The sequence below is a fragment of the Pseudophryne corroboree genome, chromosome 5 (genome assembly GCF_028390025.1).
Source record: "Pseudophryne corroboree isolate aPseCor3 chromosome 5, aPseCor3.hap2, whole genome shotgun sequence".
NCBI classification, from domain to species: domain Eukaryota; kingdom Metazoa; phylum Chordata; class Amphibia; order Anura; family Myobatrachidae; genus Pseudophryne; species Pseudophryne corroboree.
In genome coordinates this window covers 276,387,602-276,402,432 of record NC_086448.1, presented here as the reverse complement: position 1 = coordinate 276,402,432, position 14,831 = coordinate 276,387,602, and the positions used below count along the sequence as shown (strand labels likewise).

The window sequence follows — 14,831 nt, the reverse complement described above, 5'->3', positions numbered from 1 at the left end:
CCAAAGACAGGGAAAAAATAGTTTTTCGAAAACCATCCACTCTCCTATCCGTGACATCATTTAATGATGTTGAAGGCAAAGGTAATGTAGATTTTCGCACTAATCGAATTACATGTGTATCTACTTTAGGAGCCACCTCTCTTCTTAAACAATCCCCAGCTGGAAGAGGATAATTGGAATTCCATTTCTTAGGAATTCTAAACTTCTTATTGGGCGAAGCCCAAGCCTCTTCCATGATTTCAGTCAGCTGATCCGACCCTGGAAACTCAGTCTTAACTGTTTTGGGACGTTTAAACACAGGTGCCTTGGTTTTTAACAACAGGCTCTGCTGAATCCACAAAGGATAGAATGGCTTTCATAGCTTTAATTAACTCCGCTATATCCACTGAGCCGAGACCTTCCTCCTCCTCTTCGTATGCCAAAGTAGAATTAATTGAGCTTTCATCTTCTGATGAATCCTCATCTGAATCATGTGTAGCCTGTGAGGGTGAAGATTTACTTACCACCGGCTTATCAGCTTGATTCTTTTGAGAGGCTGCTGCAGGAAGTGATACACCATAGGTGGGGAGCTGCATGTAAGGGTTAATAATGTAAGCTATCCCTGGTACAGGCGTTGGAGGAATTATCTGTTCAGCTATACTGTATAAAGTCTGTGCAAACATAGCCCAAGGTGGATCCATCTGCACCTGAATCTGCCTTGTATTTTTCAATAACCCCTGGTGAAAGCTAAAACAATTTGCACACAAACCATCCTGAACCAGATCCTGAGAGGATAACACAGCTTTGCAAGAAAAGCATGATATGAGTGTTTGTGTTGCTGTGAGTGTACCTTCCTCAACTTTGCCGCTCTTAGACATGATAAATAATCAACACTTCCACGGTGTACTACACAATTTGTGACTGTAATCACTTTAAGCTTCTTAAAGTGACATACAATCCGACCCTACCCATGCACCAGCATTGAGGATCGGAATTAAGAAAACTGACAGAAATATAGTAAAGTCAGCAATCATACTAGCAGTGAGTCACGTTATACATTAGTATAATAAGCAATATGAGCACATCAACTACATTTTAAGTTTGTAGGAGAACATATTACTGCATCATGTTTAAACAGATCTAACGTATTCTGACGCATTGCAAAAGAAACAGTAAAATGTATACAGACTCATATGCAATAGGATAGACAAATAGTTATATCCTGCGCTCACCTTCCTTGGGTATCGGTTGTGGCAGCAAAATTGCAAATGAGGCTAAACCCACAACCTCACAATATAATGACAAGAAAAAGGTTTTGCAACTGCGCCTGGAAAGTATATGAATTGGCAATGTTTGGTAATATACCTGTTTTATTAAATAATCAGGGTAAGCTACATAAATAGTAATGCAAACACAAGTGCTGTTTTCTAGTAATAAGGAAAAATGAGAAAAGAAAAAAGAAGATAGATGGAGAAGAAAAATAATAATGAAATATAGCAAAGATGATAAACAACAATGCTAACAAAAGTTACAAAAAACCAGAAGGTTTGAAAAAATTGTATATGCGTGCATACACAAAATACTGTGAAATCAAGTCGATCGTCCAAGTGTTGTGCTGGAAAGGAGCGTGGCGTCCCACCTCCTTATTAACGCACATTAATGTTTGAGAAATTGTCTAACTGTATTCCTCCACACAGTTCTGGTTTAATAAGTGCTCCAAAGTGAATTAACGTTCCTCTGTGTTATACTGTAGATAAGTCTATTGCAAGCAATAATGCTAAGCAAGTGTCCTTTATGGGATTCTTTATTCCAGCAGAGTTTAGGTGAAAGGGGTACCCCCGGTGGGTAAACGGGGGGAATCTCAGAGGGATCGGTAATAAATAGCTCCGGACTGGCCGCAGTCTGACCTCCGTCTGGAATAGTGAAAAAGCACCTGTTAATACATTGTTTCTTGTCACTTGCCTTTGTCAGTGCCAAATACATAGGGCTTAATGATTAAGCCCTATGTATTTGGCACTGACAAAGGCAAGTGACAAGAAACAATGTAATGTGGAGCCGTACAGCAGGAGGGATTGCGGCCACCCCACAATAAGTGCAGCGGAATGTAAGAAGAGGAATTGTTGCTTTGACTCCAGCATTCCCGGGGTTAACTGGTGTTTCTTCAAGTCACAAGATTAAACACCACTGCAACAAAGTTGGATTAACAGCCAAACATGTTGGGTGCAGCTTGCCGAAGGTGACGTGGTAACATCAGACACCGCTCCGAGTGATTTCAATCTATGATCTCAGCACTTCTGGCGTGCAAGCGACTCCGGAGGCGCGCAGAGAATAGAACGGAGCTCGGAGTCACGTGACCGCAAGTCCCGACAACCAGGAAGGAGATTCAGCACCAGGAGCCGAAGGACGCATGGTGAAGCTGAGTGGAGACGGACGCCGAGATACGATCACAGGAGACACAGGTAACAGCTCTGTAAAGGGGGGAGTACACGTCGGACAGTCCCGTTTCGGGTCTCTAAGCCGGTGTCACTTTCCCCCTCAGAGACAGGACCGCGTCCCTTCGATCGGGCTGGTGGATGGCGTCTGTATTAACAGGTGCTTTTTCACTATTCCAGACGGAGGTCAGACAGCGGCCAGTCCGGAGCTATTTATTACCGATCCCTCTGAGATTCCCCCCGTTTACCCACCGGGGGTACCCCTTTCACCTAAACACTGCTGGAATAAAGAATCCCATAAAGGACACATGCTTCGCATCATTGCTTGCAATAGACTTATCTACAGTATAACACAGAGGAACGTTAATTCACTTTGGAGCACTTATTAAACCAGAACTGTGTGGAGGAATACAGTTACAGACAATTTCTCAAACATTAAGTGCGTTAATAAGGAGGTGGGATGCCACGCTCCTTTCCAGCACAACACTTGGACGATTGCCTAGATTTCACAGTATTTTGTGTATGCACGCATATACAATTTTTCCAAACCTTCTGGTTTTTTGTAACTTTTGTTAGCATTGTTGTTTATCATCTTTGCTATATTTCATTATTATTTTTCTTCTCCATCTCTTTCTTCTTTTCTCATTTTTCCTTATTACTAGAAAACAGCACTTGTCTTTGCATTACTATTTATGTAGCTTACCCTGATTATTTAATAAAACAGGTATATTACCAAACATTGCCAATTCATATACTTTCCAGGCGCAGTTGCAAAACCTTTTTCTTGTCATATGCAATAGGCACTTATCTAACTGTTCCTACTGAAAAGGGTAGATACTTAGTGCTGCATTACCCTTACTCAGTAGAGTGGGATACAGGGAGACTCGCCTCGCTTCCAGGACCAATCAATATGTTAGCGAACGCTGAGCGGATCCAGGCGCTACTAGTGTACACTGCAGCTCCATGCACCTATAGTGAACAGACGCTCAGCGAACACAGACGCACCAGTCACACAGCAGCCCATGCTGCGACTGGGTCCCCTCGTGTACAGCGTCTGAGACGGAAGCGGGAAACAGTTCATGGCGGGAGACTCGGAGGAAACTGGTCATGAACCGGAGAGGAGGGGCGACCAGGAGAGCGTCTGACTCCCCACTGCTGACATCAACCCAAGGGATCACGGCCTCATACTATTCCTGGAGCCTCTGATCTCTAAGGCCTAGCGTTGGTGCACCCGGGGAGGCTGCCACGTCAGCGACTGTTTGGTAGTCTCCTCCCAGAACAGTGCGGCTGTGTCTGTATTCCCCTACTAAGCAGAACAGATGTCTTACCTTCTCCCTGTGCTCTAGCCACAGCCTGGTAATGTCTGCTGGACCTGCTAGTATATCCGACACAGACACCCGCCGAAACAGCACTGTGCTCGTGAGTAAGCGTTGTCGCGACCCGACAGAGAGTTGTTGGAGCGACTCTTTCTAAGGTACGTATAAGACGCTGTTTAGAAAGATCACTAAAGAAAAAAATAGTAAGACTACAAAAATAAAATAAGAAAGCTTAGGGCTGCTAAAAACCAGCAGCCTTCTGACCATGGTCCGGCTCCTGCCGCACCAAACAAAAAACTGATTTGCCTGAGCCAGGAGGCGGAGATATATGGTCGGGCCCGTCACATGCTGGGAGGCCGGAAAAGCTTTGACCGATTGGTGCAAATCCACCGATGCTTCATCATATCCCATTGTTATCCTGTGGATAACCTGTGGACCCTGAGAAATGGTGGTTTTCCAAAACTATGGAGGAACTTCAAATTAGAATTACACCGCCCACACGAGCAGAAAAGAATGTGCGTAAGGAGACCACTCCCTCTCCAGCGGAAAGAGTCGGAGGAGGGTCTCAGAGGACGAGGAGGAGGGAGAGTCAGTGGAGCAAATCATGGATGTCAGTCCTCAGGAGGACGACGCTGAGGTCAGGGATTAGTTTTCCTTATTCAGGAGGTAAAACAGGTCCTTTACGTCAAGGAAGAAGTACTTAAGGAACCTGAGGTTTTTTATTTATTTGAGTCTCAGAAACCGCAAACAGTGGTTTTTCCAATTCCTCAGACTCTCCAGGATCAAATGGGAGATGCATGGAAGCAGCCCGATAAATGCTTCCAAATTCCAAAGAAGTTCACGGCTAATTACCCACTACCCAAGGGTGTTATATCCAAATGGGAGGTTCCGCCGATTGTGGACGCCTTCCTGGCTAGACTGTCAAAAAAGACAATCTTACTAATACCAAATGTGACTACGCTAAAGGATGTGCCAGATCGCAAGTCCTAAACACTGGTACGGAAACACCAAAAGGTTTCATATATAACCAAGGTTTCTACTTGTTTATTGTAAATAGCTACTTACCACACCAAGCATTTGAACCATACACTTAACTTGTGAGCTATCAGTAACTGTAATTTATTTGCACCTTGTCATTCAGATACATCCTTCTTTATTTGAAACACATACTTCTCAGGAAGCCATACCTGGCACTTAAAACTCCCAACCTCACATGACACATAAAGCTAGTAGTTGTAACTAAGCTAGTTGTAATGCTCAGTAGATCACTTAGCTGAAATGGTTTAAACAGACCATTACAACTAGCTTCATATGTTTATCATTACTAGGCTTCCTTTGTATTCTGAAATAGCTATGTGTTAGGTATCTGGCTGTAATATGTGAGGTTGAGAGTTAGAGATATAGCATGCTGAGCAATGTATGTTTTAAATACAAGTGAATTTAAGTGAAGGTACAAATATCTCCTGTACATATGGGTTTAGGTGTGGGAGACAATGAAACAAGGTTGCCAGCCCCTCCCAATACATCAGTAGAACATCGGAAAAAAACTTGCAGCCGTGAGGAAACATTGGCCATCGTAATCAATCAATGGTTCTGATTAATCATTTAATTCCACACCTACACTGCTCGTTGGCTGCTTAAAAGGCGGAAAACGTTTCTAAATAGAAGGAAAGATGGAAGGTGAAAAATATAAGCAAATCCTCCGAAAAGAAAACCTACTACACTCTGTAAGAGATCTAGCATATGAGAAAATATATATTACAGTAGGACAATCTAAGTCATACAGAAAAAGCACAGTTAGAGTGACTTTACCCTAATATATGGCCCTGCAATTTTTATTTTGTAAGATCCCCTTCTCTGCCCCTTGCTGATTTGAGGCCGGTTTCCTCCTTTTCCTGTACCTTCTTTGCACTGCACTTCCTCAGAGTACAAATAATGCCTTGAGGCATCACCAGTGATACAGTAAGGAGCTGATTAGGCTCTTTGCTGGCCACGGATAATGCAGCGAGACCTGAATCCCTGTAGTTATAATCCTGCCTGGTGCCAGCCAAGGTACTGAATCTCCACATATCTAGTGGTAAATCCAGGATAAACCAGCTGTACTGTTCAGCTATTCCTTGCTTCAAACCATCTCTGCTCACTCCTGCCATCAAAGTATACAACATATACAAAGGACTCACATTATTGTATGAAAATCATCCTCCACCAGGATCATGTCCGCTGCTTCTTTACAGACATCCGTTCCCGTTTTGCCCATTGCCACTCCAATGTCGGCAGCTTTTAAAGCCACAGCATCATTCACCCCATCACCAGTCATGGCAACAACTGCACCAAGGTTCTGTAGACTCTGAATGATGGAAATATATGATTATATACACATTCCTAACCATCACAAAGAACAGATAAAACACACTATTTGAAGCATAACAGAGCCCTTCATTGCCCATAGAACCCAGTTTATATTCTCAATGTAATATTTGTCATATTTCCCCACAGCCTGCGTAGGCTCATTGAGAGCAGTGATGTGAGAATCCGCCGCAATAACAGCCATAATTGGTGGTAACTTACCTTGAACGTGGCCACACACCTAAAGATTGACTGGTTGGAATGAAAATCTGGTAATGTAAATAACAATCAGCTGCTTGCTCCGAAACAGAAAATGGATGAAAAGAGATGTTCAGTGAAGTCTGTTAAGTCCGTTTGATATAACCGATTTCTCAGAACCATGTTTGTCAAGTGTTTGAGAGCAAATGGCCGACTGTCACTTGCTTCTATACATTACCAGATTTTCGTTCCCACCCGTCAACTAATTGGATGGTTGGAAATATCAATTTTTAGATGCAAGAAAGCTTAATAGGATCCACCACAATACCAGCTATTAAAAACCGGTGGCAGTACATGGTCAACTGCCACATGTGAGAATCCATGATAGCAGCTACAGGAGACAAGCACACAGCCAGATTAAGAAGCACATGTGCCTGGGGCTGAAATGATCAAGGGCCTATTGTGAGTAGTGGAAGAGGCAAGGCCAGCGCTGTGTGGGGGTGGCCAGTGCCATGTATACCCCTAAGACTATCAGCCACAGCATCTCTTTCAAAAGCTAAAAGCCAAAAAAAACTGGAAAACAGAAATACATATTAATATTATGATTTATGGCAGTGTGGCCAGCTGGGCAACTGATCATCATCATGCAGTCAGGATGACGGTCCTATTTTTATGTGGAGGCGTGGAGCTGTAGTGCCATCTGCCCCATTGTTACTATGACCCTGGAACACTCTCCTTCACTTACTGCAATGAGCACATCTGCTAACGGTCAAGGTAATCAAAACTAATACTTCACTTGTGTGTAGCCTTTCTAGTACCATCATTCCTACAAAGCATTGAACACACAAAGTTAATGAATTGTGTTTTTCTACTGTGCTTCAAAGAGACTGGTTTTGTTTACCGGTCAATAGACTGAAGCTCTGTGCCTCATTCTACCTTCTTCAACCCATAAGCATCAGCTCTGTCTCTCCCAACCTGCCCTCTGTGGACCAAGCAAAGTGGCACCTGGCTGAACAAATGCTGCACCTATCCTGGTGGGGATACAGAGGTGGGTGCAGGATTCTTTTGATATAAAGCAACCACTTTCACAACATCAAGACCAGGCAGACTAAGATATGCAAATGTTCAGATATTTTTCATTTACTTATGGTTAATCAGAATCCTTTTAGCATTACGGCGTGAAAAATAAAAGATAAAATTATTTTGGAATGCACAATACACACTGACTTACCTTTACAATTTTTAATTTGTGTCTCGGACTGGCTCGGTAAAACACAGATACCTATCAAATACAATGAAAATGAGGACAATTAAAATGAGGACAATTTAACATTGTGCTTATACAGTAATGTTCACAATCAGAAAAGATGTTGAATTCAAATACATAAGAGTAACATGTTGTGCAAATTCAAGTATTACTCAGATTGCAATGCGTTTTGTACGTATTCGTTACAGGATTATGTATTCACAGCTACCATTCTGCGTTGTTTCACTCTCCACGTCAGGCTTCCCCATCTCTTGGGTGCGTGACTAGCAGTTGCATACTAAAAGTCGAATTACCTTTTTACACAAGACAGAAGACGTATTGGTCAATGATAGGGCGCAGATATCCAGAGTGTGTAAATAGCATGGTCAGCAATCTGCTGAGAAAACACCTTTAACGTATACTTAGAGTGGCATTTTACTGACCTTAGGTACTATTTGGGAGAGCTGTTGAATGTCCATTGTATCCACCTCCTCCCCAGAAAGAGATTGCAGGCCATTAGAATAGAAGCCTAGGCGGCTAGCTGTGGAGCGGAATACATAATATTACTGATCTATCCACTGGATTTCCCTTAATATAAACCTAGAATATTTACAACCATAGTGTAATATACTACATTCCTGCACAGTAGGCTACAGAATACAACCTACTCATTTAAGAGGCCAGTCGTTTTAACAGGTATATTGAAATGATCAAAAATCTACTTAATATTACAACCAAGGGGACTTCTATATAAGGAATTAAACTGACAATACATGCAGTGGCCCAAATCCTATGATAGTAAATAATAAGATTTTACTTACCGATAAATCTATTTCTCGTAGTCCGTAGTGGATGCTGGGGACTCCGTCAGGACCATGGGGATTAGCGGCTCCGCAGGAGACAGGGCACAAAACTAAAGCTTTAGGATCAGGTGGTGTGTACTGGCTCCTCCCCCTATGACCCTCCTCCAAGCCTCAGTTAGGATACTGTGCCCGGACGAGCGTACACAATAAGGAAGGATATTGAATCCCGGGTAAGACTCATACCAGCCACACCAATCACACCGTATAACTTGTGATCTAAACCCAGTTAACAGTATGACAAACGTAGGAGCCTCTGAACAGACGGCTCACAACAATAACAACCCGATTTTTTTGTAACAATAACTATGTACAAGTATTGCAGACAATCCGCACTTGGGATGGGCGCCCAGCATTCACTACGGACTACGAGAAATAGATTTATCGGTAAGTAAAATCTTATTTTCTCTGACGTCCTAAGTGGATGCTGGGGACTCCGTCAGGACCATGGGGATTATACCAAAGCTCCCAAACGGGCGGGAGAGTGCGGATGACTCTGCAGCACCGAGTGAGAGAACTCCAGGTCCTCCTCAGCCAGGGTGTGCCCCTGACCAAGTAGCAGCTCGGCAAAGTTGTAAAGCCGAGACCCCTCGGGCAGTCGCCCAAGATGAGCCCACCTTCCTTGTGGAATGGGCATTTATATATTTTGGCTGTGGCAGTCCTGCCACAGAATGTGCAAGCTGAATTGTACTACACATTCAACTAGCAATCGTCTGCTTAGAAGCAAGAGCACCCAGTTTTTTGGGTGCATACAGGATAACAGCAAGTCAGTTTTCCTGACTCCAGCCGTCCTGGAAATCTATATTTTCAGGGCCCTGACAACATCTAGCAACCTGGAGTCCTCCAAGTCTCTAGTAGCCGCAGGTACCACAATAAGCTGGTTCAGATGAAACGCTGACACCACCTTAGGGAGAAACTGGGGACGAGTCCGCAGCTCTGCCCTGTCCGAATGGACCATCAGATATGGGCTTTTGTGAGACAAAGCCGCCAATTCTGACACTCGCCTGGCCGAGGCCAGGGCCAACATCATGGTCACTTTCCATGTGAGATATTTCAAATCCACAGATTTGAGCGGTTTAAACCAACGTGATTTGAGGAATCCCAGGACTACGTTGAGATCCCACAGTGCCACTGGAGGCACAAAAGGGGGTTGTATATGGAAGAAAATCGACAGGGCCGAAATTTGAACCTTAATGGACCCCAATTTGAGGCCCATAGACACTCCTGTTTGCAGGACATGCAGGAATCGACCGAGTTGAAATTTCTTCGTGGGGCCTTCCTGGCCTCACACCACGCAACATATTTTCGCCACATGTGGTGATAATGTTGTGCGGTCACCTCCTTCCTGGCTTTGACCAGGGTAGGAATGACCTCTTCCGGAATGCCTTTTTTCCCTTAGGATCCGGCGTTCAACCGCCATGCCGTCAAACGCACCCGCGGTAAGTCTTGGAACAGACATGGTACTTGCTGAAGCAAGTCCCTTCTTATCAGCAGAGGCCCTGAGTCCTCTGTGAGCATCTCATGAAGTTCCGGGTACCAAGTCCTTCTTGGCCCATCCGGAGCCACGAGTATAGTTCTTACTCCTCTACGTCTTATAATTCTCAGTACCTTTGGTATGAGAAGCAGAGGAGGGAACACATACACCGACTGGTACACCCATGGTGTTACCAGAACGTCCACAGCTATTTCCTGAGGGTCTCTTGACCTGGCGCAATACCTGTCCAGTTTTTTGTTCAGGCGGGACGCCATCATGTCCACCTTTGGTCTTTCCCAACGGTGCACAATCATGTGGAAACAACTTCTCGATGAAGTCCCCACTCTCCCGGGTGGAGGTCGTGCTGAGGAAGTCTGCTTCCCAGTTGTCCACTCCCGGAATGAAAACTGCTGACAGTGCTATCACATGATTTTCCGCCCAGCGAAGAATCCTTGCAGTTTCTGCCAGTGTCCTCCTGCTTCTTGTGCCGCCCTGTCTGTTTACGTGGGCGACTGCCGTGATGTTGTCCCACTGGATCAATACCGGCTGACCTTGAAGCAGAGGTCTTGCTAAGCTTAGAGCATTGTAAATTGCTCTTAGCTCCAGTATATTTATGCGGAGAGAAGTCCCCAGACTTGATAACACTCCCTGGAAATTTTTTCCCTGTGTGACTGCTCCCCAGCCTTTCAAGCTGGAATCCGTGGTCACCAGGACCCAGTCCTGAATGCATAACTGTGGCACTTTAGTAGATGAGCACTCTGCAGCCACCACAGAAGAGACACCCTTGTCCTTGGAGACAGGGTTATCCGCTGATGCATCTGAAGATGCGATCCGGACCATTTGTCCAGCAGATCCCACTGAAAAGTTCTTGCGTGAAATCTGCCGAATGGAATCGCTTCGTAAGAAGCCACCATTTTTCCCAGGACCCTTGTGCAATGATGCACTGACACTTTTCCTGGTTTTTGGAGGTTCCTGATTAGCTCGGATAACTCCCTGGCTTTCTCCTCCGGGAGAAACACCTTTTTCTGGACTGTGTCCAGAATCATCCCTAGGGACAGCAGACGTGTCGTCGGAGACAGCTGCGATTTTGGAATATTTAGAATCCACCCGTGCTGTCGTAGAACTACTTGAGATAGTGCTACTCAGACCTCCAACTGTTCTCTGGACCTTGCCCTTATCAGGAGATCGTCCAAGTAAGGGATAATTAAGACGCCTTTTCTTTGAAGAAGAATCATCATTTCGGCCATTACCTTGGTAAAGACCCGGGGTGCCGTGGACAATCCAAACGGCAGCGTCTGAAACTGATAGTGACAGTTTTGTACCACGAACCTAAGGTACCCTTTGTGAGAAGGGCAAATTTGGACATGGAGGTAAGCATCCTTGATGTCCAGGGACACCATATAGTCCCCTTCTTCCTGGTTCGCTATCACTGCTCTGAGTGACTCCATTTAGAATAGGTCTCACCGAGCCGTCTGGCTTCAGTACCACAATATAGTGTGGAATAATACCCCTTTACTTGTTGTAGGAGGGGTACTTTGATTATCACCTGCTGGGAATACAGCTTGTGAATTGTTTCCAATACTGCCTCCCTGTCGGAGGTAGACGTTGGTAAAGCAAACTTAAGGAACCTGCGAGGGGGAGACGTCTCGAATTTCCAATCTGTACCCCTGGGATACTACTTGTAGGATCCAGGGGTCCACTTGCGAGTGAGCCCACTGCGTGCTGAAACTCTTGAGACGACCCCCCACCGCACCTGTTTGTACGGCCCCAGCGTCATGCTGAGGACTTGGCAGAAGCAGTGGAAGGCTTCTGTTCCTGGGAATGGGCTGCCTGCTGCAGTCTTCTTCCCTTACCTCTATCCCTGGGCAGATATTATGGGGACGAAAGGACTGAGGCTGAAAAGACTATGTCTTTTTCTGCTGAGATGTGACTTGGGGTAAAAAAGGTGGATTTTCTAGCTGCTGCCGTGGCCACCAGGTCCGATGTACCGACCCCAAATAACTCCTCCCCTTTATACGGCAATACTTCCATGTGCCGTTTGGAATCTGCATCACCTGACCACTGTCGTGTCCATAAACATCGTCTGGCAGATATGGACATCGCACTTACTCTTGATGCCAGAGTTTCGCATATATAGAAATGCATCTTTTAAATGCTCTATAGTCAATAAAATACTGTCCCTGTCAAGGGTATCAATATTTCCAGTCAGGGAATCCGACCAAGCCACCCCAGCGCTGCCCATCCAGGCTGAGGCGATCGCTGGTCGCAGTATAACACCAGTATGTGTGTATATACTTTTTAGGATATTTTCCAACCTCCTATCAGTTGGCTCCTTGAGGGCGTCCGTATCTGGAGACGGTAACGCCACTTGTTTTTATAAGCGTGTGAGCGCCTTATCCACCCTAAGGTGTGTTTCCCAACGCGCCATAACTTCTGGCGGGAAAGGGTATACCGCCAATAATTTTCTATCGGGGGAAACCCACGCATCATCACACACTTCATTTAATTTATCTGATTCAGGAAAAACCACATGTAGTTTTTTCACACTCCACATAATACCCTTTTTTGTGGTACTTGTAGTATCAGAAATATGTAACATCTCCTTCATTGCCCTTAACAAGTAACGTGTGGCCCTAAAGGAAAATACGTTTTTTTCTTCACCGTCGACACTGGAGTCAGTGTCCGTGTCTGTGTCGACCGACTGAGGTAAAAGGACGTTTTAACGCCCCTGACGGTGTTTTAGACGCCTGGACAGGTACTAATTGGTTTTCCGGCCGTCTCATGTCGTCAACCGACCTTGCAGCGTGTTGACATTATCACGTAATTCCTTAAATAAGCCATCCATTCCGGTGTCGACTCCCTAGAGAGTGACATCACCATTACCGGCAATTTGCTCCGCCTCCTCACCAACATCGTCCTCATACATGTCGACACACAAGTACCGACACACAGCACACACACAGGGAATGCTCTGATAGAGGACAGGACCCCACTAGCCCTTTGGGGAGACAGAGGGAGAGTTTGCCAGCACACACCAAAAACGCTATATTATACAGGGACAACCTTTATATAAGTGTTTTTCCCTTATAGCATTTTAATATATATATACATATCGCCAAATAAGTGCCCCCCCTCTCTGTTTTAACCCTGTTTCTGTAGTGCAGTGCAGGGGAGAGCCTGGGAGCCTTCCCACCAGCCTTTCTGTGAGGGAAAATGGCGCTGTGTGCTGAGGAGAATAGGCCCCGCCCCCTTTTCGGCGGGCTTCTTCTCCCGTTTTTCTGAGACCTGGCAGGGGTTAAATACATCCATATAGCCTCCAGGGGCTATATGTGATGTATTTTTAGCCAGAATAAGGTATTATACATTGCTGCCCAGGGCGCCCCCAGCAACGCCCTGCACCCTCCGTGACCGTTGGTGTGAAGTGTGTGACAACAATGGCGCACAGCTGCAGTGCTGTGCGCTACCTTCATGAAGACTGAAAAGCCTTCTGCCGCCGGTTTCTGGACCTTCAATCTTCAGCATCTGCAAGGGGGGTCGGCGGCGCGGCTCCGGGACGAACCCCAGGGTGAGACCTGTGTTCCGACTCCCTCTGGAGCTAATGGTGTCCAGTAGCCAAAGAAGCCAATCCATCCTGCACGCAGGTGAGTTGAACTTCTCTCCCCTAAGTCCCTCGATGCAGTGAGCCTGTTGCCAGCAGGACTCACTGAAAATAAGAAACCTAAAAACTTTTTCTAAGCAGCTCCTTAAGAGCCACCTAGATTGCACCCTGCTCGGACGGGCACAAAAACCTAACTGGGGCTTGGAGGAGGGTCATGGGGGGAGGAGCCAGTACACACCACCTGATCCTAAAGCTTTAGTTTTGTGCCCTGTCTCCTGCGGAGCCGCTAATCCCCATGGTCCTGACGGAGTCCACAGCATCCACTTAGGACGTCAGAGAAAATACATGGCATTTTCACTTACCAATGGCCACAGCTGTTTCCTGGGAATCTCCGGTTATCATTTTAATGGCTACTCCAGAACTAATGAGAGCAGTCACTGCTTCCTTCACACCTGTTCGTGGAGGGTCAATTATTCCCACCAAACCCAGGAAAGTCAGATGCCCCAATTCTGGCCCAGATGCCAGAGCAATAACTAAAAGACAAAAAAGATTTTGAAACAAGACACACAAACATATGGGGACGGTCAGGGAAAGCTAACCTCAGCAGGCCCTTGTCTGCTACAGCCATACTAATGCACTAGCCCTAGCTGCAGAGACTGTACTGCAGGCTGTGCTGTGTAACGGAAGGGTTTTATGTCGGAGACAACAATACATTTGTCAGTTTACTTTTTTTTTTAAATGTAGAAGAGAACATTTGTACTAAGGGCTTTGTTTGATGAAATGCTCTGGTGTAGAAGATTATCTTCTCAGTAAAATCTAACCTATAGTTCCTTACCTCGTAGCCCAGCAGTGCCCATGTACGCCGTCTCCTGATGGTACAGGTCTCTCTGTTGTTGAGTGAGAGGTAAGCTCTGGCCTTTGCTGTTGTATGTTGTGCAGTATCTAATTACTTGCTCATAAGCACCTTTCATAAAGCAAATCTCTGGTTTATCCTACAGAAATGATATACATATTACTCTGTTAGGTCCATCGATCTTACCGTTATATACAGTTATGATGTTGTTTTTATTTACCACTTCAGAGTTTGTCTCAGATGTATATGGTGATTTTATGTTGGTGACAAGATAAATACACAAGTATTTAACTTAAATTTACCAAACCATGTTAAGCCAAAGGGTGCAGGTGGGCATTATACACAGGTGCAGCAGTATAAACTCCTGAAAACTTGGTGAGGGTTTATCAGAGATGTGCGAAAAAGAGTTTTGACTAAAAATTATTAGAATAATACAAAGATGAAATTTCTAGCATATTTGTATTTTTCATATGCTTTTTACAGTCAAAACCTCTGGCGCAAATGTATGACAGGAAAGGTTCTGCCTCAC

General features: G+C 45.1%; 1 protein-coding gene across 1 annotated transcript in view; it reads right to left on the bottom strand.

The window, feature by feature from the left end:
- The window catches only part of ATP2C1 (ATPase secretory pathway Ca2+ transporting 1), a 288,376-nt gene that overhangs the window by 40,109 nt on the left and 233,436 nt on the right, over window positions 1-14,831 (bottom strand). The window contains exons 17-21 of the mRNA XM_063922357.1: window positions 14,285-14,441; window positions 13,812-13,982; window positions 7,961-8,058; window positions 7,503-7,553; window positions 5,908-6,074 (exon numbers count right to left, since the gene is read on the bottom strand). Coding sequence (XP_063778427.1) covers window positions 5,908-6,074; window positions 7,503-7,553; window positions 7,961-8,058; window positions 13,812-13,982; window positions 14,285-14,441 — 644 coding nt within the window. The remainder of the gene's footprint in view (window positions 1-5,907; window positions 6,075-7,502; window positions 7,554-7,960; window positions 8,059-13,811; window positions 13,983-14,284; window positions 14,442-14,831) is intronic.